Source organism: Ostrea edulis, chromosome 1, assembly GCF_947568905.1.
Source record: "Ostrea edulis chromosome 1, xbOstEdul1.1, whole genome shotgun sequence".
In the NCBI taxonomy this organism is placed as follows: domain Eukaryota; kingdom Metazoa; phylum Mollusca; class Bivalvia; order Ostreida; family Ostreidae; genus Ostrea; species Ostrea edulis.
Window position 1 is genome coordinate 17,689,812 of NC_079164.1, and position 27,417 is coordinate 17,717,228.

At 34.0% G+C, this 27,417-nt stretch overlaps 1 protein-coding gene and 1 long non-coding RNA gene across 2 annotated transcripts; one reads left to right on the plus strand and one right to left on the minus strand.

Moving 5' to 3' along the window:
• The first annotated feature begins 5,032 nt into the window (after window positions 1–5,032).
• On the plus strand, window positions 5,033–18,562 carry LOC125662656 (centromere protein M-like). Its single transcript, XM_048894947.2, has 6 exons — window positions 5,033–5,256; window positions 9,290–9,366; window positions 11,028–11,126; window positions 12,710–12,789; window positions 15,899–15,990; window positions 17,164–18,562. The coding sequence occupies exons 1-6, from the start codon at window positions 5,194–5,196 to the stop codon at window positions 17,317–17,319; spliced, it is 567 nt and encodes a 188-aa protein (XP_048750904.2). The 5' UTR covers window positions 5,033–5,193; the 3' UTR covers window positions 17,320–18,562.
• On the minus strand, window positions 10,676–27,146 carry LOC125662666 (uncharacterized). The gene is made up of 4 exons (XR_007365470.2): window positions 27,070–27,146; window positions 14,555–14,715; window positions 13,877–13,907; window positions 10,676–10,807 (listed from the first exon to the last, which is right to left on the minus strand). It is a non-coding gene; the product is annotated as an uncharacterized LOC125662666 (long non-coding RNA).
• Window positions 27,147–27,417: the final 271 nt, after the last annotated feature.

The following is a 27,417-nucleotide window of genomic DNA, read 5'->3' on the forward strand; positions in this document are numbered from 1 at the left end:
ACCCAACTTCTCGTCCAATCAGAGCACAGCAAACGAATCAGCCCAACGATATTATTACCCCAAAAAGGGGGGTGTACCTGGTACATTACTTTATTACAAACAGATAACAATCAAACTAGTAGTTCATTTTTTTATGTTTAAAAACTTGTATAAATATTAAAACCATGAATTTGGTTCCCTTTGATCTCAAGAGAGCACGTAATCTTGTATTTAAGAGTAACATACATTGATATAAGAAGAAAGTCAAAATTGATGGCAGCAACATGTTGACATTAAAAAAAGCTTATAAATGGCAGATGGGGATTATCTGTAATGTTTGCGTTTTAAAAGACATATGTAATTAATATACGTACAAAAAAGAAGAGTTTGTAACATGTATAGATAGATAGATTTATTTATTCCAAATCAGGGCCCTATTTCGAGCATAACAAATAACATACATGATTATGACACTTACAAGCAATTATACACAATTTGTTTTATATATAATATGATTAAGAACATATGTATATATGTGTATATTATTTAAACTAGTACTAGAGCATTAATACCATTATCTAATATTTGGTTATATAATGCACTATATATTTCTTATTTCAAAAACATTGCTTTAAAAAAGTACATGGCTTGATAAGCAACATGTCGATGTCATTCTCATTAGACATAACCTACAGAAATTTTCTTTATTGGTTAATATATAAACAATGATATTATTTTAAAGCAATATCCTTTTTAAAAAAATCATGTCTATCAGATTTATGTTACAAGGGACATTCAATCCGCAGTGAATGAATCTCATTTCACACATGTACAATCCATTTCACACACGTACAATCCATTTCACACATGTACAATCCATTTCACACATATAGACCTATATGAAATGGAGAAGTACGATTGGAATTTAGTGGAAATATTAAATAGAAATATCGATATCAATCTAATTAAAATTAGATCTTCCATCCGCTCCCCAGTTTTCGAAACTGGGGAGCGGATGGAAGATCTAATTTTAATTAGATTGTATCGATATCTTCCAAGAACAACGAAACATACATGTACATTTCATTGAATTGTAAGCATATAGGGCCTACTTATAGTAAGTATACACTACATGTAGGCAACAAGTATTGACAAAGAAGAATAGACCTACGTGATATATTAGTAATCATTATGCATGAATTAAAATACTCTTGACAAGCGCCCCACCCCACCCCCAAAGAACTCTAAAAGATGTTTTTTTCCCTAAACTTCAAAGTTCTATATCTTGGGGGACCTATATCTTACTTTGCATTTTTGACTCAACATGACCTCGGTATATAGAGATGGGCGTATCGAGCTAAACATTGCTCCCATGATGGGCGTGTCGAGCCAAACATTGCTCCCGTGACTAGATACAAAGTATGAGATGAAGAAAACAAAAATAGGAATTGTTATGATTTCAGCGAGATGAGAAGTCGTTTACTATTAAAAGATTAAAAAAAAAAAAAAAAAAAAAAAAAAAAGGTTGTTATTATACGATATAATTACTGAAGTCGTCAATTTGAGAGATAATCAGTCGTTAATTTAAACAAAATTTTATATACACAGTAAGTGAATAGGAGTGGACAGCGGGTATAGAGCCTAATTTAGCCCCTATGATATTAATTAAATCACGTGATAATCAGTCGTATTATGCTTGCACGTTATTATGTATTTGATAACGGCGGGTGTGACCGGTCGACAGGGGATGCTTACTCCTCCTAGTCACCTGATCCTACCTCTGTTATATCCGTGTATGCCCAACTTTCTAATTTGTATTCTTTATAGGAGTTAAGAGATTGATCATTGTTCGTTATCTTCACCTTTAATTGTGATTTTTCCTTATCATTATTTATAGAGAAATTACCCGAATTTAAGTGTCATTGCACAAGAACTATATTTGTCTGCATATGAGGGCAAAACAATCGACCATGTAGCGACATAGCTGTTTACTTAATGGGTATACCTTCAAATCTGCGGAATAAATCACCTAGCTCAAATTAACATTGAATACGTGACATCTCTGTAAAACACGGAACCGAAATATGACACAATAACAAAGAAATGAATGTCTGAGTTGTATTTTGTTGTTGTTGGTATAATGAGGTGAATTGTCTGCTGATTGTAATACTTCAATTTTTCATTTTTTACATTCCCTCTAAAATACAAATTATTCCTTATACATGTATTCATATTTCGAAATTTATTTAAAACTCGTTTATTGTGTTGAATTGATAGATCAGTGATTTTTATTGATAAATGTAATACATTGAAACAGCACAACTAATATTATTACTAAATTTCAAGAGATCCATGGGTCGCATCGCTCACATGAGTCACTTTGTTCAGCTGTTGTGGTTTTAAAATATTTTTTTCTCAATCTTTATTCCCATGAATAAGTTTTCCTCACATTGTGACCCCAACCTAGCCCCCAAAGGATCCCGACATAACCGAACTTGAATTCACACAACATGTGAATGCTCTAGTTCTAATAGATCTAACATGTGAATGCTCTAGTTCTAATAGATCTAACATGTGAATGCTCTAGTTCTAATAGATCTAACATGGGAATGCTCTAGTTCTAATAGATCTAACATGGGAATGCTCTAGTTCTAATAGATCTAACATGGGAATGCTCTAGTTCTAATAGATCTAACATGGGAATGCTCTAGTTCTAATAGATCTAACATGACCTTGTAGTTCTGAAGAAATCTTTTCAAAAGATACTTCTAGACATGCATTAACTTAAATTTAATCCACCCTAACCCCATAGATAAAACTAAACTTGAATCCGTAAAACTCGGGAACGTTTGCATTTAGATGTAAGTTAGTGTGACCCTGCTACTGTTGAAAAGAATTTAATTGTTTTAATTATAATGCCCTGTATATATATTCCCATATAAAAACCTTGATCTACATATTAACATGACTAACCATGGCCTCGATCCCGTTAATGCTATGAATATTTTAAAAGATGTTTCCCTATACATTCCCATGCAAAACTTTTATTCTCTTGTGGTCCCATCCTACTCCCTGGGACCACACATTGGAAAAACTTGAATCTATACCAGTGGCGGATTTAGGGGGGGGGGAGCTTAATTTAAGATAAATCGTGGTATCTTGTTTAGAAAAATGTACTTAACGATAAAAGAAACAATAATTTCTTCCACTCCCGAAGAAATAAAGAACAAAATCTTTTGTTTTCTTGAAATACTGTATTGGGAGAACTTAATTTTTTCCAAAAACCATTAAAATTTGCGTCATTTTTATTAATTTCACCTTATAAAAAATTATAGAAAATAGTACAAATGACTAAATAGGAGACATATTTCAAGCTCTACAAAACCTGTAAAATCCAGGAGCTTCCGGGGGCTTCGCCCCCTCCCCCCCCCCCCCCCCAGGACTTTGCCCTGGACCCACTGGAGGCTTCAAGGCGGCCCCAGACCCCCTGCCTCATAAAGTACACCCCCGTAACCACAATTCTTGGATCCACCTCTGTATATTACTTGCATATGAATCAAAAAGTGAAAATAAAGAAGTGATCAATCTCAAAAATACCATTACGCTTACAAAATTGAGAATAGGACAAACACGGACCCCTGGAAACACCGTATCACGACACAGCTGCTCTTGAGAAGATTTGTTCTGCATGTAAAACTTTGATCTTGTAATTTGTCCCCACCCCTTCCCCGGGGGCCATGTTTTCATCAAATCTGAATCTACTCTATGTCAGGAAGCTTTTATTTTAACTTTTATAGCTAGTGGTTCTTGAGAAGAGTTTTAAATGGTCCCACCTTATGTTATTTTTGTCATTTCTTGATTATCTCCCCTTGAAAGGGGCATGACCCTTCATTTGAATAAAGGTGAATCCCTTTTACCCAAGGATGATTTGTGCCAAGTATGATTGGTTTTGAATGGAAGATGAAAATGTAAAAAGTTTATGAACAGACAGACGACAGAAAAAAGGTGATCAGAAGAGCTTGCTTGAGCCAAAAAAAGAAAAGATAAATGTAAATATATGACAATTAAGTAAATCTGTGAATACTACTGTAAATAGATAAAGTATATCGACACACTTAAATTTTCATTTTTTAAAAATGTATTGAGTTAATCAATCAAATATACTTTTAAGTTATGCAATAAATATTCAATGGCGGATCTAGCGCCGATGAGTCGGAAATATATAAACACGGACCCCTGGACACACCAGAGGTGGGATCAGGTGCCTAGGAGGAGTAATTAGCATCCCTTGTCTACCGGCCACACCTGCCGTGAGCCCTATATCTTGATCAGGTAAACGGAGTTATCCGTAGTCAAAATCAGTGTGCCAGGAACGGTCTTACACCCCATATACCCAGTTTATCACAAGAAATAAGCATGCAGAAATTCAGTCTACAGTACTTGGCCATAAGTAAGTTCCCAAAGAAAATTTTCTATATATGTATTTCATGTAAATCTATAACTTTTTTCAAAATCTTCTCTTGGAGCCAATTTCCCATCTATGTGGATGAAATAAAAACCATTTTGCTTAGAAAAATCAAAAGTAACTGTTATATTTTTAAACAATGTTACGATGAAATATTGCAGAGAGATAACATTTTATTCATAATGTTTTGTTTTTTTTTTGTTTTTTTTTTTCAATTCCAAAATTACACATCATATAAAGAGTAAGTACTCTCAAATTAAACTTCGTGTTAAAATTTCATATCTTTTTAAATATATTATTATATAATTATTCTGAAATTATTAGATGATACTGTGAATACTTCTGAGATCAGTGCTTTTTATTTCATCAAAATTGATCAAGAAATATGTTCAGAAAAACTGTTTAAAAATATATGATTTTGTATATAGTGGAAATTTTCTTTGGGATCTTACTTATGGCCAAGTACTGTAATTAAAATCAGATTCATAGATCCGCATCGTATATCCTGCGTATACGACGCGGATAGACTAAAACGTCCGATTTAAAATTATCATGAATACGGAATATCAGATATCCTACCATGTCCGGTTTCAAATCTATCTTATATTACTTTTCGAAATCCTCGGGGTTCTTCATTATTCCCGCGCTTTTTAAATTTGTAAACAGTATGAGTATCACTTTCACGAGTATGAAGAGAAAAAGTTAAAACACAACCAGACAAGTTACTGGAGCCAGGATAATCAGTAATCATGAGTGATTCAATATTGACACCATACAACAAAATGCCTCAACATCAACTAGCTACAGTACTGGTATGTGTTTCAAACCATCGACACAGAGATTGACCAGAATTTCCTCGACGATTTAAAGTTGCGTTAATAATGTTAAAATAAGGCCATGTTACCATTTTCTTAATACATGAGATCAATTCTACTCGATCCATACTAATGTATATGTAGTACACGTTCTAAACAGCCCCAATGCAGAGATACGGATAAGAATACACTTAAGTATCGAGGATACACATATCCCGGTCTAATCCGAGATTCCTCTGACTCTTACTCCCGGTTTTATCTGTTTATATTTCTCCCCCGCACATGTCACAATATAAAAGCGGGGGTAAGAGTCAGAGGAATCTCGGATTAATCCTGGTCCTGGTGTTTGTCGGTATCAAATCAACTTTTTCTTCAACACAAACAATATCACTGACTACATCTACAGTTTAGTTGTTGGAACATGCACCGCGCCGGTATATGTCAGAGGGACTAGTTCTCAGAACTCCCAAAATATAAAAATAATGGGATAATTCATAATGACATTATTAAATATTGTCATTCTACTTTTTAACTTGGTCATTAGATTAGATAGAATTGTTAAATCAGTGATTTTTCTACATTTTTTATGAGAGTCCTGTGGCTTTCAAATTGGAAAAAATTGTCGACATTTCAGTCAAATTGGGAAAAATCAATTTTATTGTAAATAAGTTTTAAAATCATATCAAACATTATATTATCTTTATTTTACACATCTAATTTTCTTTAACCTTCTAAAAATTTCAACTATTCTATCCAAATCATCATTCCCATAACTCTTTGTTAAGTCTTATGAATATAATTCACATAGAATGTTGTTTTTTTTCAAATACGTTTTCCTTTCATAATTTTATTATTGGAAAAACTGCAAGCTAAATTGGGGGGGAAATTGACAATTTTTAGGAGAGGAAAGGGTCGAAATTCGGACCCAAAATGGGCCTAAAAAAATCACTGTAAATGGCTGTAAGAGAATGTGAACAAGGTTAACTTTTCTACCAGTGATGCATCTTTTTGAAAATTTGATAAAATCTTATAAAAATCATACATTTTAAAATTAATGATTTTACATGACTTTAACACCTGTGTTGAAATAAATAAATAGACTTTGCATCAGAAATTAGAAATTCAATGTTGGGTGTTAAATCATATTCTCTTTAGAGAAGTAGACAGGCATAGCTTACAGTGGATGAAGGCTGTGTCTGTCCACTTTTCTAAAGAGAATAGGTTACATCATACCTCACTAACAGGGTTGTCACTAACGCAATAATCTGCATCCTAGATGCAGAAAATTCATTTGGGACGCCAGTTTGTCTGATATGGCGAGTCCTGCTGACGTGTCATGAATTCCGAGTAAATATCATAATTTTACTTAGAAGCCGGGCCCTGATATTATGTATTCATTAAAACTCGAAGTAGGAAAAAAAATCTAGATAAACGTTATGCTTTGTTGAACTGAGATAATACCATGGAGTCCACAGTGTCCTAATCCGGCTTGTTTGTTTAGCGTCAGTCAATTAGGTGCGAATTAGAATATAAGATTTCCAGTCAACTCGTACTCTGACCGACTCGTACCCAGGTCAACTTGTACCCCATAGGTCAACTCGTACCCAAAAGGCAAAAGTCATCTCGTACCCAAGAATCTGCCCATAATGCAATAATGCAATATATCTATGCGCATATAAGTGACATATCGCTTAGGTACGAGTTGTCATCAATTGAAGAGGAGGAGTCAACTCGTAACCAGATTCTTGGGACTTTTACTATTTGGGTACGAGTTGACCTATTGGGTACGAGTCGGTCAGGGTACGAGTTTACTTGACTCCGAATATAATATTCAAAAGATAATGAGATAAGATGCAAAATGAAAAATGTTTTGCCACTGGCAGTTATTTATATTTATTTAATATTTATTTTACAAATCGGGATGAAAGGTGAAGATAATGAACAGTGATCAATCTCATAACTCCTATAAGCAATACAAAATAGATAGTTGGGCAAACACGGAGCCCTGGACACACCAGAAGTGGGATCAGGTGCCTAGGAGTAAACATCCCTATATCTATATATATAGGGATGTATATTTAAATGTTTGTCTTACGGTAGCCATTTTTATTGGAATCGAAATTAGCATAGTTTGTAAACTTTGGACTTGGTAGGTTTTACAGATCGACGGCAAACAAAACTAGTAAGCATCTATTTTATCACAATGATAATTTGATTAAAATGCTGTTTAATATTGAATAGGGTTGTTGTGATGATAGGAGATTTGGGGAAGTAATTCTGTTGGCTTGGGCAATTAGTCGTCCAAGGCCAAGTCGCGAATGAAAAATAAATCTTAAAATTGATATGTTTTGTACTGCTTCCATATTAATTGTCTTATATAAAAAAGACTCACTAAATATTCATAGCACTTGTCAAATTTTCATAGGACTGGAGCTGCTTATAAACCAAGAGTCCGGGACTCGTCTTTTTTTAATTTCTAGTGACAACCCTGCACTAACATGTTAGTGAGGTAAGATTGATCTAACCCATTGGGACCAAGTTAGGCCCTTGCAATTTTAAAGTACAATATTTAACAAGAACAGAGATAAGATAATTACACATTATAATGAATTAACATGTTAGATATCTGATGAGCTATCCGGTATCCCATTTCATGATATGATGAAATGGTGCACATTAGAAACCTTACAAGATTTCTGTAAAAAGTCATTGATATATAAAGAAATAAAATGAACAGACTGTACACAAAGTTAAAATTTTAATGCAAGCGCTTGCATTTCATAATTGTTACTTTATGACGCCTGACCATTTCAAAAGTATTTTAAAATGTAACGCCTGAGGATTATGAAATGAAAGCTTTTGCGTTAAATTTTAACTTTGTGTACTGTTTATTTTATTATCCCCCCCCCCCCCCCCCCCCTTCAAAGAAGAGGGGCATATTGGTTTGCCCCTGTCGCGGTTGGGAGGTCGGTCGGTCGGTAGACCACATGTTGTCCGCTCAATATCTTGAGAACCATTCACTTGATGATAATGATATTTCATATGTGGGTTGGTTATTTCAGGTCCAAAGGTCAAGGGTCAATCTACTCTGGACATAGGAATATAATGTCCGCTCAATATCTTGAGAACCCCTTGCTTGCAAGACATCAAATTTGGCACACTGGTACATCCTAAGGAGTAGATGACCCCTATTGATTTTGAGGTCATATGGTCAAGAGTCAAACTGGACATAGGAATATACTGACCATTCAATGTCTAGAGAACCCTTTGCTTGACAGACATCAAACTTGGTACACCAGTACGTCATCAGAAGAAGATGACCCCTATTGATTTTGAGGTCACATGGTCAAGGGTCAAACTGGACATAGGAATATACTGTCCGTTCAATATCTTGAGAACCCTTTGCTTGACAGACATCAAACTTGGTACACTGGTACGTCTTCAGGAGAAGATGACCCCTATTGATCTTGAGGTCACATGGTCAAGGGTCAAACAGGACATATAATATACTGTCCGCTCAATATCTTGATAACCCTTTTGCTTGACAGACATCAAACTTGGTACACTGGTACATCTTCAGGAGAAGATGGCCCATATTGATTTTGAGGTCAAAAGTCAATAGCTGAACTGGACATAGTAATATATTGTCTCCTATATTTTAAGAATTATTTGCTTGATTGACACCAAACTTGGTACACTAGTACAGCATAAGGAGTAGATTACCCCTATTGATTTTTAGGTCACATGGTCAATTCACTCTTGACATAGGAAGATATTTTCTGCTCAGTATTTTGAATTCATGATACTACTATCAATTAAATGATGTGTGTGTATAACCCTTTTCAATTTTGCACCATGGGGGGCATATGTGTTTTACAAACATCTCTTGTTTCTTTTAATATCTTATATCGGACACAGATTTTTAAAAAAGATAAATAATTTGTCTAGTATTCCACTTGTACATCATAGTACAGGTATGTCAATATCGGTGAAGACAGTTAAGTTCGATACATGAATAAACTATTTGTAGCTTGTTGGTTCTGAGGGCATAGGTAAACATGATTTTGGGAAGTGTTTGATCAAGAATTCCTGGTTCTACCTGCAGGTGTGAGTATACCTAGACACTTGTACATTCTACTTAGATTTATTTCTATCAAAATTCTCAGCCGTTAAAATAGATGTAATATAATTACAGACCCTGAAGCATGCTACTACGCCTCCAAAGTGTTTTGTTCAGTGCAAATCATTCTGCGTTCCGTGCAAATCGTTCTGCGTTCCGTGCAAACCGTTTCATGCAAGAATCGTTCTATACATGATCAAGCCACACCCATAGAGACGTGCAGACCATTCAAACCACACCCATAGAAACGTGCAGACCATTCAAACCATGTCCTTAGAAACTTACAGACTGTGTGAAAGTCATTTCAGTATGGAATCTAGGACAGGTGGAGGTCATTAGGAATTCGAGAAATTGTTTTAAATTTTTTTCTAAAATGGACTTTCAACAGTGAAAGTCTGCAAATAATCGAAACAAAACAGTTATTTTAAAACCACCAGACAGAGCAAAATCCGATACATTCGACGTAGTCCTCGAAGCAATTTTAACACCCTTGGTAGTCTCCAACAAGTGCAGAGATAAATCTTTCTGCCATCAGCGGTATTTTTATTTTTGTTATATAGGAATCTGTCTATAACTTGTATATTCTACGCAATTTCCAAGGTTTTTTTGTGTTTTTTTTACCATAATAGAGATCAGCTATTAAATCTGGATGTTTAAAATTGACATTCATTCACAAGGTGTGAAAATCGGTGGAAGCAATTGCAATATGACTTTAGATGTGTTTGTAATGTTTTGTCTCTCTAAAATGAATACTGTTTTCTTTAGGTTTAAAATTGAAGGAAATACAACAATTTAATTAAAATTAAATGTTAGATCCACAAGCATAGTCGTATACATAATTGAAGAATCTGTTGATCATTACTGCATTTAGTCATTATTTGTTTTATTTATTCATTTACATATTTGATGTATTTTTCAATCATATTTTGATTGTTTCCTTTTGTTTTGTATTGTTCCTTCTTATCCAAGGTGACAGGTTCTTATCGATTGGCTAATACGACATATACATGTAGATGCACACCCTCTCCACCTGAGACTGACGAGAAGTTTTTAAAAATCATTTTAAACTGTTGTCATACACGTATATAAAAATGTATAGGTTAAATATTTAACATCTGTCTTTGAAAAGAGGCCTGGAATATACAAATTGCACGTTTTTTTAACAACACTCAGATATTGAATGTCCATTAATAGTGAATAAAGAATATTACCAATATATTGAAATTATTGTTTAAACTAACCCCAGGAAGAACCAAATAATGCCGAAAAAATCAAAGCATGCAGGCCATGCCTACTGTTTCGTGCAGATTGTTCACAAAACATGCAAGCCACACCTACAAAGTGATCAGCATTCTGTGCAAACCGTCCACTGTTCCGTGCAGGAATTGTTTCGTACCGTTCCAGTGGTGTGGTAGTACGCTTCAGGGCCTGTATCAAGATTGAAACATGTATTGTTAACAACTGCAGCACATTCATGAGGAAAAGGCTATCATTATAATTTTAAAGATATTGAAGGTAAAAGCTTTGGAAATGTAAATTTATATTGATATGAATAAGCACTGTAAATTTGATGTGTAAAGTTTTCTGTGACCAGAATGAAATCGGGATTCCGTAATCATCCCGGTGGATAACTGTATTTTGATTTCAGGAGAACGACCATCACTCTACCTCTGCCAATGACCTCTGACAATTCACGCCCTCGGATAGACTACATCTGCTTCTTGATAGACCTCACCAGTCGAGACAGGTAAGCAGACAGAATATGCATTCAAAGAGGCAGCGGGAACATGTAAGCACTACTGAATCAGAAAGCATTGAGATTTAAACGCTGTCCACTCATTGGACCACCCAAGACAGGTAAGTACTGTCCACTCAAAGGACCAGCAAAGACAGGTAAATAGACTGTCCACTCAGAGAACTAGCCAAGACAGGTAAATGGAGACACTCTCCACTCTGAGAAACACCTGAGACAGGTAAACAGATAATGTCCACTCTGAGGACCGTTGAGACAGATAAGTGCTAACTGAGGGCCGTTCTGGTTGTCACAGCTGAAGTGTGGACATTATTTATAGATCTCTTCCCAATGAAAAAATAAATATAGAATCAATATTTTCTCCAAAATATGTGATTTCCCCACCGATCATCTTCATAAGTCTTTCTGAATAGGCAGTTTGTACTTTTTGTAAGCTTTTGCAATGACCACTTGTGAGATACTAATATATTATATATTCAGAACGACTTATGAAGGTGAAAGGCGGGAAACCACACCACACTTCAGGTGCCTGAACAACCTATTCTAATATGTTTAATGTTTAGATTCAGGTGCCTGCGGCCACAGCCTAACCTCTAATATGTTTAATGGTTAGATTCTTGCTCATCCTTTGTCAAGTAAATTATCTGTATCGAATACCAAATCTTACCTGAACACAAGAACACTTACAAGTTCATGAATATTTTCATTACTTAATTCTGTATACATTTCATTGTTAGCCGAGTTGCGTAGCAAATTGGCAAAGGATGGGCATCCAGGCGGGCGGCGTCCACAATTAGCTTGTCCGGTCTCTAATTTTCATACTTTTTGGTGCATCTTTGTGAGATTTACACAACATGATCACATCCAAAAGAGGAAGGTTCCTATTTATTTTGAGGTCAAAGGTCAAGGTAACTTAGTCACTAAATGCCATAAATTTGAGCTTGTCCGGTCTCTAACTTTCATACTACTAGGGGCATCTTTGTGAAACTTACATAACATGATCACATCCAAAAGAGGAAGGTTCCTATTTATTTTGAGGTCCAAAGGTCAAGGTCACTTTGTCACTAAATGCCATAGATTTGAGCTTGTCCGGTCTCTAACTTTCATACTACTTGGTGCGTCTTTGTCAGACTTGCATATTTTGATCACATTCAAAAGAGGAAGGTTCCTATTTATTTTAAGGTCAAAGATCAAGGTCTCTTTTTCACAATATACTGTAAATTTGAGCTTGCCTCTAACTTTTATACATGTACTTGCTGGTGCATGTTTATCAGACTTCAAATCCTGATGACATTCAAGATTCATGTTGCTTTTGAAATCCAAGGGTCAAGGTGACTATCACACTAAATACCTATTGCGGCCATTCAAAGTTTCATACTTATAAACTATGTTAAATATGTGCATGTTTTTACTTCGTGAATGCAAGCGTGCATAATTTTCCAAACTGCAACTCGACCATACGCATCTTTGATGCGTTTTAGCGATTGTTTTCAAAATATTGTTTGATATGAACAAAGATGATAAAAAGCTTGTTATATTAAAACTATATTGTGTTTCAAGAAAAATTTATTTTGTAGTTTTCAAACAGTAGAGGAATCATTGAAACACATTGATGTCAGATATTTCCAGGGGAAATGCTGTTTTGTTGCCTTAAAAGGTAATATTTGATAGAGCTTGGATATGTTTGAATTTAGATAATCCTTGCAATCTACAAGTAATATTAGGTACCTATGTCTGTTACTGAGTTGTGTCAATTCTTATTGCATACAAGTGTCAAAACATTTGCTATTCATCATATGATTAACATATATGGTATATAAACATGTTTGATAAACAAAATTGAATGTATTAATTAAGATTTAAGCCAATGGTGTCATTTCACAATTCTTGTAGTTTTGAATATTTTGCATATTTTGTTGAAAGCTCAGATCGCTTAAGTGGTTGTAATTTGTCCATTGTATGCAAAGTTTTCACATTTTTGACATCTCAAAAATTATTAGTCCAATTTCAACTAAACTTGGCACATAATGTCCTTGGGTAAAAGAGATTCAACTTGTTCAAATGAAGGACCATGTCTCCTTCTTAATGAAGATAATAAGCAATAAATAAAAATAGGTTGGATAACAACAGGCCCATGGGCCACAACACTCACATGAGTCACCCACTTATACAGGGAGTTTGGGATACTAAGGTATGTAAATATCTAAACTCATTGGGTACCCACTCTGGCTTCAGGATCATAAAGTGAAGAAAACTGAATCCACACTACATGTGTCTATCTTAATTATGCAGTAAAACACATTATAGCAAACCTCAAGGGCCACAGAAAACAGTCTGTTATAACCAAACTTTGTTATATCCAATAAAATTTTCATTGTTTTTGCTCTCTTAAGGAAATAATATCACTTCACAATTAGCGTGAATGTGTTACGAGTGTGTTCTACTGTCTGTACCACCCTTTTACATGCAAGGACAGAGATCCAGCAAGGGACCACAAGAGGAATGTCAGATTAATATGCAAGCATCCTCCTGTAATGTATATTCAAGTTTGTTCAGTACAGCACCCCTTGAACAGAGATGGTGTCTCAAAAAGGGTTTCAATTTTCATCAAGCATGGAATAATCAGTATATGACTGAGTGATTTAAAGTATTAAGTATGGAATAATCAATATATGACTGAGTGATTTAAAGTATTAAGGACATACCTAACTTTTCTGACATTTTCTCTAGAATTATTTTCTCACCTCCTTGCTCTGAAGAATTCTTGTATAATTTCTGAAATGGTTGAAATTTTATCTTGTAGTAATTATTACCATACTTTGCATAATGCCAGGGCCCTATAATACTGCAGTACTTAACGATTTCGATTCATTTTAAGATCTGTCAGCCTGATTTCAATCAATCGTTAATGTTTTGTAAATACCTAAATAAATATTGTTGTTTTCATTCATATAAATAAACAAACAGATATCAATGTAAATACTTGTTTACAAGTGATCGATTGTGAGGCCATAAAGTATACATTTGAAAACGAGGTTACAACGATACCGCAGTATTTATAGAAATACCGTGTATGTCAGTCTAATGGTGCTAAAACTGTGAAAAAAAGGTTGTTATCTCATGAAATGCAAACCAGGGTATAAGTAACAGAGAAATAAATAAAATTCAACAATTCTAATACAATAAAATAAATTCATATCGATGTAGAAGCACAAAAAAAACAAGAAAAGTAACAAAAAATCTTGAGTTTTCACTCGTTATAAGTTCAAAGACAGTACTTGTCAAAATTCTGGACATTTTTACTTTTTTTCAGTTGAGACAAGTACTGTGGGCAATAGTAATTTTAAAATATCTAAAAAAAAAAAAAAAAACTCAATGGCAGATGTCAAGGTTAATGTGTGATGTATGTAAAACCGAAATACCTCAGTATCATAGGACCCGCAGTATCATAGGACAGGATATCGGCCAGGGTAGATCTGTGGTTAGATCACCAAACTAGTAATGCAAGGGTCCCAGGTTTGATACCAATTGTTCCGAAGATTTATTTCTCCTTTGCTACAGTAATGTCCATTTATACAACTTACTGTAATACATAAAGCTGACTTTATTACATTTTTACTTGCAACAACCAGGAACTGTCCTATGCTAACCCTAATTTAACCAAGTGGTAAAATACCTCAAGATTTTTTGTAGAAATGAAATAAAACGCAAGTGAATTGTACATGTATTATTCCGAGAAAAAATTGTTGAGAAACGTCAAGTATGTCCTTAAATGATCATGAATGTATTGGAAAATTCTGACTTTAAAAATCTTTTCAAGAATTAGTATGTTACAATTTGTGAAAAATAATATGCAAGCATTTGGTGTAGATTCAAGATTGTTCACACTATGTTTACCCTCAGGGGTGTGGGTGGGGCCACAAGAGGGGTGCAAGTTTTACATAGCAATATAGGAAAATTCTTTAAAAATCTTTTTTTGAAATTATGCAAGCACTGTGTAGTGTAGGTTCAGCATTGTTCACACCATGTCCTCAGGGGTCTGAGGATAGCCAGAAAAAGTTCCAAGTTTTGCTAGACAATACATTCTTAAGATTGAACCACAAACTACAAGAACACAATGTGTAGAACTGATATGCCTTCAATGTCATTCATCCTGTAATATTTATATTTCCAATGTTAGCATTTCCTCATCTTTATGAATATAGTAAGTCTATTTTAACGGCTGGGAATTTCAACAGATATATAAGTAGAATGAAAATATAAAAAATAAACTTCCAGTTTTGAAAATATCTAGGGTATGAACTGCAAAGCTTCAGGCCAGCATATGTTTCATGACGTATTAATTTGCTTCATGAAGTATGTCAGCATGAAGCATCGCAGTTCATACTCTCATGTATTTTCAAAAATGAAATTTTTATCCTTTTAGAATATCAATATGAAGGCTCTTAAATGTAATAATTTTACAAAGTAATTTTGTACAAGTGTCTAGGTATACTCACAACAAGAATTCTTGATCAAACACTTCCCAAACTTATGTTTACCAATGATCTCAGAACTGAGTTGGTGTGCGAAGCGTCACAGTACATACTGTGATAGAAATCAAAATTTATTTGTTCAGTGTAGATTTGAGATACTGTTCATGCTATGACTCTTCAACCCCTTAACCAGGGTAGGGTCGTAATGCAAATTCTAATGCTTTTGGAAAATGTATGTAACTGTTCAGGTGTGGAATGTGGCCCATGAACCTCATGTTTTCTTTTTTTAAGTGAAAAATCCCGAGAAAAGAGCCATTTTCTTGGAACAAATCATCCAGTTATCCAAGCAGTGCAAATCGGATGTGTTGTATGGTTCACTTGAGGTATGTTGGACAATGATTGTTGATCTTTCAGGGGTTTATTCCCTACTCAATATAAACACTACAAACCTGTCAATCACTCATTTGATAAAGGTGATTCCGGCTGAATTTTTCAGAATATAACAGACTTGTCTGTGAAATTCATGCTCCCTGAATCAGGCACTATATTGGTCATTTATTGAAAATGCATTATATCTTAGAAAATCTTCTCAAGGAGACAAACGGTTTGCATGATTATAATTCGTAGCATTGAGCCCTCTACCAAAACTGAAATTCCATGACCCCTGGGTTCAGGTCTTAGTGTTGGGCTAAGTTAGTCATATATTGAAAATGTTTACTGTATGTCTAAGAAAATTTTCTTTACTTCTTTTACTGGTAATATGTTCTCATGATTATAATGGGCATTGAGACCACTACTATGTTATGATATTCATGATCCCAGTGCTTAGGTTCCAGGGCCAATGTTTAGATTCCTGGGTGGTGCTAGATTGGTCATATACCAGTACATTATGTATGGGAAATGCAACAAAAATCTTCTTTACTGCTGGACAGCTAGAAGACAAGCTGTTCGTATGATTATAATGAGCAATGTGAAATTCACTACCTTCTGGGGTCAGGGTTCAGGTTCGAGGGTGAGGCTTTGTTGATATGTTGAAAAAACATTATGCTTTAGAATTTTAGAAGATATTTACTCCTGGGCATCAACCTGTTAAACTGTTTGCATGATTACCAATGATGAGCAATGAGTCCTCTGTGAAAACTGTAAAAATTCATTTGCCCTTTAGAACTCAATAGAAAATTGCATTTCACTGTGATGTGATAAAACTTGCTCACCTCGTATGATAGAATTCTAAATTATTGTATGTGTATGATATCAATACATCCATCAGCTTGTACAAAGGTAAATGATTAAAAAGCAGACAGGTAACACAATGATTTCTAAAGAGTAGAAAATATGCATACTCAGGTGACTGTTTATGCCCATGGGCCTCTTGTAATGAATTTTCAATTGTAACTGATACATGTAGCAGGAATTTGTTCATTCTTTTATTAGTACCAGCACACAAATTAATATTTATCAAATCAGACTGTAGCATATGTGTCCCTTCTTAACTTTGTAAGAGTTATCGAACCTTACACATAAGATCGTTTCCAATCACTTATTTAATTTTGCAGACGGAAGCTGAGTCGGTATTTCTTTCAGAACAAATTCTGAAATCGGCAGAAATTGCAGCAGGTCTGCAGAAGAATGTTTCTCCGATGTTTTTGGAATGTACTCAAAGTTTTAGGACAGAAGAGGGGGAGTGGACTGAAAACGGCAATTCCTGTTGATTTTATTTGATGCCAAATTCAGCTTTGTTGAACCAGTCATATGAACACATTGTGTGTTTTGTTATGGAAACTAAAGTGGTGGTAAAAGTTAAATTTCTTTCTTAAAAGGTATTGATATGAGAGCACTGCTGTCACAGAATGAACAAATACCTATTAAAAAATGTTGACCTTGCAGTCATACGAACATGTATATCATGTATATAAATATTATCTCTTCCACTTTAGAAGCAGTTACCATAGAAACTATGTGATACAGACAGTATTGTTCTTGTTTATTACTTAGGTAACTGGAATATTGCTGATAAACAAAACTACTTTTTAGCTCACCTGAGCCTAAGTGAGATTTCCTGATCAAAATTTGTCTGTTGACTGTCGTCAGCGTAAACTTTTTACATTTTCATCTTGTTCTCCAGAACCACTGGGCCAATTTCAACCAAACTTAGCACAAAGCATCCTTGGGTAAAGGGGATTCAAGTTTTTGTCAAACGAAGGGTCATGCACCCTTCAAAGGATAATTACAAAAATAGGGTGGGGTCATTTAAAAATCTTCTTCTCAAGAACCACTGGGCCAGAAGAGCTGAAATTTACCTGAAAGCTTCCTGACAAAGTGGTGATTCAGGTTTGTAAAAATCATGACCCCTGGGGTTAGGAAGGGGCCTCAATAGGGGATCAAAGTTTTACATGCAAATGTATAGGGAACCAAACTTGGCACAAAGTAACCATAGATGAAATTTGTTAATATGAAAGACCATATCCATCTACAAGGGCATATGATAATTGATGAATTTGTAGTCAAGTTTAATGATTAAGTTTGATAATTAATGAATTTTTAGTCATTACCTTTGAAAAGATTTTTCTGAACCAAGCTGCTTGTATAATGATAGTTTTGCTTAAGCTAGTTTATTGCTAGGCACTGCTACTCAGGTGAGCGATGTGGCCCATGGGCCTCTTATGATTTGTCATTGACAGTCATTGATAATTGAATATTAGAATTTTCTTTTCCAATATTATATTTATTTGTAAGAATATTTAGAAATGGATGACATGATTTTATTCTATGACTCGAAGTCAAATTTTTCCAATATCTTAATGCAACACTCAGTGCATAAAGTATTTTCCTATTGTAGATTTCAAAGTTAGATTGTTTGTATGTGATGTTCTAGACTGTACAGTTAAGTATTTTTCCATTTGAAGATGAAATTCTGTCATGAGTAATTTTAATGAAATAAAATGTTAAGATGCAGTTTCCATCATTATTCAGCGTACTGACGTACAGGCACTTCCCCCTACTTCCCGCTCTCCTGAAGAAGCTGAAGATTCACTCGTCTTTTGCAGGGACGGGTTACGATACATTATTGATCTTTTTCATTCCGTAATTTCAGTTTCTCTAGTTAGCTGGGTTTTTTTCTTAATTGCTTTAATTTATTACCTGTTCTGTTCATGTATGATGAAATGAAGAGGTACCCCAGTTCCAATCAGAAAATCTCTTGATTTTCCCCCAATGGTTTGAGATCAAGGTCTTTTTAATAAATACATGATTAGATATTTTCCTTCATCATCCTGATTATTATAGCAAAAAGTTGGGTGTTATAGAATAATGATTTATTGGCACATCAGCTAATCAGATATTCATCAGAAACAAAGGCATGCTCACATCTTGTTAGCAGTTTGGGCATCTGGCTTGTGTGCCCCCTCCTTTGTATTTTTCAAAAACAAAATTTTAAGGATGTAAAAATTATAAAAAAAAAATTTAAATTGATTATTTGATAGATTTAGTTGAAGAATATTGGACTAACCACTGTTACGGTGTGTTCCTTTATACAATGCATATATTGTTCAGTATAACTTACTCGCGTATTTACGTGCCTTTACCAACAATCAGATATGCATACAAGCTACTTCAAGACATATTGAATCTAAATTTAACGTTATCAATGTTTAAAAAATGTTTTGTCATGTGAAGGCGTTGTATAGGATAATAATGGTAAACACATTGAGTGTATATAACGACATGAACAGGATGATCCGGACCCAACATACATGACACTCTGTTTATCTCAAATTAAATGCAAAATTATGGCATTTTAAATACTTTCACACACTGGAACACATGTATTCAAATTTGTAAGTTATCAGTTGTTTTTATGTGCAATTTTTTACTATTCGAATAAAAAAAAACTTAGTCGAACGTCAATGTTATCAAAGAGTATTTGAATAACTGAATATTCATTGACATTCCTATTTGAAATGTATGATTTTGCTCTCTTTATTGTCAGTGTTTCATATCCTGTAGTCATTTTACACTCTTGTTTAGTATTTGTAATATTTAATATTGCTATGGTCACTTGTCTGTTTTACTTTCTTCTCATGTCTTCCAGAAGCCTAATGACTATCAGGTAAAGAAGACAGGGGGGACATTAATAACTTAGATGTAGAACGCAATCAGTGGTTAAGATATTGATATGTACATGTATTGCATATACATGTAGAAGATATTTATAATAAAATACTATCCTTTTTTCGAATCATTTCGTTCATATATATATATATATATATATATATATATATACACAGGTGTATATATATATATATACAGGTATATATATATATATATATATATATATATATATATATATATATACACAATATATATACCACCATACACTTCATAGAGTTATAGTGTGTGTGTGTGTATATATGTATATATATATATATATATATACACTATAAATTTACGAAGTGTATGGTGGTACCTGTATAACACAACATGTCTCGGACACCTGCATATGTGCATGAATAGAAGTTGTTATTTGTAATGTGTGCCTTGTCGTAAGTTCCAAAACAAATTAAAATGCGAGTGCTGGGTCTCTCAAGTCTCTTAATTTTCTTCGAGTGTCATTATTCCAAATTAAGGAACTATATGAGGCTTTCGGACAAAATCTGTAAAACTGCATTATGGAATTAGGAGTCAACATAATGGGTGGAAATATTCAAAATACCATGATTTATTATAAGTATGTAGGGGCGGATCCATAAAATTTTCACAACACCATTGTATATATGATATACATATATAGGGCTCAATACTATGGAGTTCAAATTAACATAAACTCAAATAATAGACGATATCTTTAATTATTTGAAGATATCAATTCAATTAGTGCGCGGAATAATTGAATTCGGGTGCGCATGAAATCAATTATTGCTTTCATCACTTTAATTATTGTGCGCAATAAATAGATTAATGCGCCTATCAATTTAATTGATAAGAGCAATAATTGATTTTTGATGTGCGCATTAATTTAGTTGACGAAAGTCATAATTTATTTGATGCGCGCATCAATGTGATGGAACTATTGCTCACAAAATTTTAATTTGGAGCTCAGTATACATGATTTGATGATCTCTTTAATATTCAATTAAAGATATATTTAATTATTTACAACACTTTTGTTCAAGGCAAGGAATTAATGATTACATCAATTCTTCTAAAGATAGCAATTATTCATTAATTCAAGTGTAGATAAGTTGAATTGAAAGTATGCTCTCTCTCTCTCTCTCTCTCTAAAAGAATTATTGCGCGCATCAATTGAATTAATTATACCAATAATTCAGTTGAAGAGAGCAGTAATTCAATTGTGCGCATGAATTGAATCTACAATGTGTGTCCTTATTAACCACAAAGTTTCACGAAATTCTGTTCAGCAGTTTCGGAGGAGTTGCGACAGGACAGACGGGCTCGAAATTTTAAGTTCAAAGGGGACATAAATCCCAGAAAAATTATTGAATCAGAATTTCCTGGGAATATGCACATCCACGGTGTGTCTTTATTAACTACACAGCTTCACGAAATTCTGTTCAGCGGTCTCAGAGGAGTTGCGCTGACAAAAAAGGGACTGACGGACGGGTAAAAAAAACCATAACCTCCGCAACTTCGTTGCGTGAGGTATACATATTCTCGATAGATTCGCTGATTCCAAGCATCGGACAGTTAGAATTTTAGAGAACATAAAAATGAAGTTAAATCAACTGGCTTAATGTTCGTTTATCTTGCACAATTTTGATAGTTTTAACGCTAATAATTGATTCATAACAGGTGGAATGAAATATTTATTCATGACACCGGTGGAATTAACAAAATTCTGTGAAGAAAATGCATGATTTTCCGCATTAAATATTCCTAAAATCCGTTTTCCGCCTCGCTCTCCACCAGGGCGCCACTGGGGGTCTATAGCGGGTCTCGGACGCCTTGCATATATATTTGTATGTATGTTTGTGCCTCACTTGTTATCAAAGGCAAGCTACTGTATACCCCAGCATGACTTGTATTCCTTAATTGGAAACGAATGGTTTTAAAACCTTTGCACCTTTAATGAATCCTTCCAAAAACAGAAGGATTGTGAGCCCAAAGGTGGGGTTAATGTATGTTTTAAAATCCAGGATTTGATTTGTGTCAGCTCTAATTTTTTTAATTTTTTTTTGTATTTTGGGAAAATCTTTAAATATGAGCCAAGGTGACTCGGGTGAGCGATGTGGCCTTTGGGCCTCTTGTTACAGAAATCTTGTAAAAGTTTCTAATATCCAACATTTATGTTTTGGACTAAATATTTAGTCATATTATGAAATGTTTTTGGTGCATTTAAATTTATGCTTACCAGGGGCGGATCCAGGAATTGTGGTTACGGGGGGGCCACTTTATGAGGCAGAGGGTCTGGGTCGAAGTTCTGGTGGGGGCCCAGGGGGCGAAGCCCCCGAAAGCTCTGGATTTTACAGATTTTATAGGGCTTGAAATATGTCTACTATTTAAGTCATTTGTACTATTTTCTATCATTTTTATAAGGTGAAATTAGTAAAATGACGCAAATTTTAATGATTTTTGGAAAAAATTAAGTTCTCTCAATAAAGTAATTCAAGGAATCAAAAGATTTTGTTATTTATTTCTCCGGAAATGGAAGAAATCATTGCTTCTTTTATCGTTTAGTACATTTTTCTAACCAAGATGCCACGAATTACCTTAAATTTGAAATTTTTAGGGGGGCGCGCGCCGACTGCGCCTCCTTTAAATCCGCCACTGCTTACTGTAAATTGTTTAAAATCGTCGTTTTCTGATCCTAAATTTGGAACTACTTCGTAATATGCGTATGAATGTAGGACATTCACGTGGTGGAGATTTAAATGAAAACGTGGAATCAAAAGTAAGAAAGGCTGTAAAAGTACGATAAAACTTGTGAAGTAAGAGACACACAGCTAAATGGTAGATATGTACTTATTTTAAGTGCCAGTGGACTATGAAAAGAGTCTGATGTATCACCTGTTGCCAGAACTTTTAAAGGGAAAGGAAACCGATAATTGTGAATTATTGTCACGTTGACAGAGGTGTATACGTGCTCAATGCGATGTGCCATGTTTGAGAGGTCTGAATTTTAATCAGATTGCAGATGTTCGGGCCCATAACGGGATTAGCCCTTGTGTCGCAAACGAACGCCTATACGAGATTTACAGTCAGTATATATAGAGTTTGTTAAAGAAAGGAGATGTTATGAAATCGAGATCTTTGAAGATATTCTTTTATTCTATTGTGTGGTCTTTATTACTCTACAGACTTGTTTGGTGGGGTTTTTTTTCTTCTTATGTTTTTTTTTTCTATGTCCGTATTCATTTATTTTTAGATACATATGCTCCGATTTTTATGTCAGACTTTAATTAAGATATCAAAAAAACTTATATCGACAGAAGCGCCCGATCTCTTTGTAGTTGTGTCAAAGAGTGGGCAAGGGAAAAATGAGAAATAATTTTTTTATTGTTTCGGTAGAATCAATTCCTTATCGATAACATGTATAAAAGTTCCGATTAAAAGAGTTTTAAAATTCGGTATATATAAGTATAGGTCTTCATTTTGGTAATCAGTACGTTTCATTTTTATTTATTATTATAAAACAAATATTATGAATTTACGATTTCATACGAAGCTTACTCTCTAAAATGGCAGTGTGTAAAATGTAGAAGCAACTCATGGGTTTTCAGGTATCAGTTTAATGGGTTAATAAAAAGCAAGTTATTTTGTTTTGAAAATGCTACAGCTGCACACACAATTCAATTTTGTCAAAATATTTCTCAGATTTGTTTGCAAATTAGTTTAGAAAATCCAAACTAAAGTAGTTTGGATACAAAATTAACTTTTGATAAAAACTTTAAATTGAATTTTGTCAACAGAAAATGAATTGTTTCATGACAAAGGCGACTTATACCCACTGAAAGATGATTTTGCAGAACAATTCATTTTTGCGATTTGCTATAAATTTTGTTAATCTGCACTCATTTTTATTGAACATAACTCACATTTGTCCACATAAAATCACAAGAGTCTCATTTGGCGTTTTGTAATAGATTGGACAATCTCGTTTAAATTGTCTGAGGGAAAATTTCTGGATTCGCGCATGTATATCTACAAGTAACACCGTCAACATACTGAGGAAACAACAATATGTAGTCAGTAATTACTAATGGATAATCCGATAATGATGTTTCACCGCTTCTTGGTTTTCTTCACTCAAACAGCATTAATACAGATGAGTTTTAAATAGATTACAAAGACGTGTTTGCCTTATGAACTACATGTACCGAGTATATATCTAATCGATTTCAGACCAGTTAACTAGCAGTTACAGAAACACTGCTTTTCAACACCGTCATTTGTCAGCCCTACGTAATAACATTTTTACAAGAAAGTAAATGTTTCTAAACCACCCTATTGTATCGGCTGAAGACTCGGACAATTTTTGCACTTATTGACGTCACCTATGGCAAGCCCTTTTACTATTTATTCGTAAAATAAGACATCTCTTTGAATTAGAGAGATATCTTTATTGATTAAAAAGATATCTCTGTAAGTTAAGAGATATATCTATTTACGCTAGGGGGATATCTCTTTAAACAAGTGAGATATCTCTTTACACTTGGGAGATATCTCTCAAAGCTAGAGATATCTCTCATAGAGAAAGAGAATTTCAATATATCTATCAATGTAAAAAGAGCTATCTCTTTAAATTTTCAAAAAGAGATATCTCTTTAACCTAAAGAGATATCTCTTTAGATTTTTCCCACGGTGATCATAGTGACTTGTCCCTGTTGCATTGTCATTGAAATGATGTAACCCTATTTTTTAAGCAAGCAAAATACTTCTAGTGTACAAATGGCGGGAAAGGTTGAAGAGGTGGTTGAGGTAACATTGTCAAGTTGCCGAGAGGCGAAATCTAGTCTAACTCGCATATTTCATCAATTTATTGTCTTTGGTTTTTTTGTTACCTGTATACATTTCACATGCGGTAAAAGCAAACGCTTCGCCCGGGATTGCAGCCATCAGGGTGTTGCTAAAACGTGGAACGGAAAACGAAACGGAACGGAATTTAAGAATTAAAATGATTAAAGCTGTATGGTCTAAATTACAATATTTTTTCCATCTCGTATTTTAAACACTATTAAATCATCGCACGTATGTAGTTATGAGGCTGTACGACATATCATAAATTATTCCAGCTGTTTTAACCCAAATTATTTGATTTTAAATCGATGTTTACAAATAACAGCGTCACTGCCATTTCAAGTGACAGTCACGTGACCAGTTCAAACTTTCAGATCATCGGTGGTCATGTCTGTGTAAAACTGTGTATTTTGTTATAACAGTACCGTACCATAAGTTTAATAGAAATAAAAATATCAAATACCTCTTAGTAATTTGTTGTTTTACGCTCTTTCAGCCTTAAAACTAGACAGTTGCGTATGAGTTAATACAGCATGTTGGAATTCCCCTGACGCGCGTGGGTCTATTTATAGACGTCTATTATGGGATGATTTATATATGTACCCACTATATTTACTTTCTAAATAATATTCGCACTGTTTTCTTTTACATGCAGATGGTTTCAAGCATGTAATTAAGGGAAAGTTAATAACTGTATAAAGTAATTAATCTGCTTTAAAGTAATTATGTACAAAAATAATACATGAACATCGGGTCATACAGCTTTAATGTAGATAAGGTAACGGTAAAAATCGGGGGGAATGATTCATTTTGATTAAAATCAACAATTTGGGAATTGTTTACAAGCGATAAACCAACTTTATCTTAAACTTTCGCATCATAAATTGATTAAGCGAAATTAGTTAAACGTTAGTATAAGAATTTACAAGGCATTTTACAAGAATTTTGTAATTTCGGCATTGACAGGTGTTAGCGAGCAGTGACACCTATGGGTAGAGAATGAAAAAGAACACACGTGGTTTATATCCCCCCCCCCCCCCCCCCCCCCGTGGCGAAACGTCATTAACGTACATGTATTTACACATAATACCGTGTATGTGTGTACTTACAACAGGGAGTGTGATATGTATAAAACAATAATAATTCATGATCTTGTTTAGTCAACAAGTTAAACATCTTGTGTTTGATTTATTATTTTTTAACTAGCAGGAGACTTAGTAACCGCAGCACTCCAATCCTAAATAGGGAGGACTTCTGGCAGTTAATTTTTAAACTAAATACTTGTATAGCTTAACATTTGGATTAATATTGAGATGACTTTTAATTCCATTCATGCATAAATTCTGTGTTAGCTTTTTGGCTATTTCATATATTATGAAATAAATCTGTTGATTCCTCTTACTATTGGTCGTAAACTTCACCCTAGTTAACATTGGTTTTGTTTCAATCCAGTTTCAACACTAATCCGCAGGATATTGGTAAATGTACGAATTTCACATAGATTTATCCCAAATGAGGCAAAACTTTTTTCTTCACCGGACTCGTTCGCTTTAAAATTTGATGTGATACATTAAATGTTTATTGTACCAGGTGTAGAACTAAATTCAAATTCAAATTCAGTTATCTTAAACATATCTAGTTCGATTAAAAGTACGTTCGATTTAAAAAGGATATTTTAGGGGGAAATTGTTTTTTAAAAAAATTATATTTATCTTTTACAATGTTGTTTTCGGGGGGGGGGGGGGGGGTTACCTTTTATTCATTGACGTATTTCTCGGAATAACGCATCACAGACGGAGAAACGCTCAATTTTACCTCACGGGCACAGACTGACACTACTCGGGATGGCATTATTAACTATGTACGAGACAGTAATATCCGCGTGACGTATCTATCCTTATTCCAGTCCAAATATAATCAGGACTGTTTGTCTGCGAAAAACCATGTATAACTTTGCATTGTTTTCTGATCATTTTTGACTCAAAGTTAAGCAATAAATGGCATAACTTGGTTTGTTTTGGACCGGGACACGTAGCGCCGATACACTAGGAACGATAACTCACTTCCACCGCACGTTGAATTGTGTTGATATCTTTAAATAATTAAAGATATCATCAGTTATTTGAGTTTATGTTAATTTGACGCTCCATACATGACTAACTTTAAAATAGCTAGATCAATCGGATCATTAGCGTAAGATTTTGTTATATACCTGACCTCAGTTGTATTATTTCTTCCTTTCTCTCAGTGTACCATAAATAACATACATGTACTCTATTGATTAATTATTATAAGACTATTGTCACAATAAGGATCTTTAGAGAATGAAATATGAGATGATTTTCTGCAATGTTTATATAGAGACGAACAGACATTCATTTGCTGTTTAACAAACCAAAGATATTTTTCTGTATTTTAAAAAAAATTATAAATACATGTACTTTCAAGTACGTAAAATAGATGTATGCGTTAGCTGAAAATCACCTGACCTTAACTTGTCTCCATATTTGGTAATGATTTCCATATTTGGACGATGGTAGAGGAAGGTAGTCCAAGAAGGTAAAACTTTAAACTCATAAGATAAACCATCGTATAATATAGGTATGCGTTCTTTATTCTAAATTCAAACAAAATGTAAAAAATAAATCAGAAAATAAATTTCTCAACAATTTGATCAATGCCGTGAAATAGTTGGCGAAGTTCTTTATAAACTAAAAACCGTATCTAACTAGATTGAAAAATGACAAGCAATAGATTTCAATAGAAATTAAGCAGAATACACGCAATAAATTTAAATATATATGCATGCTGTATTCATTTTGATTGTTGCACATATT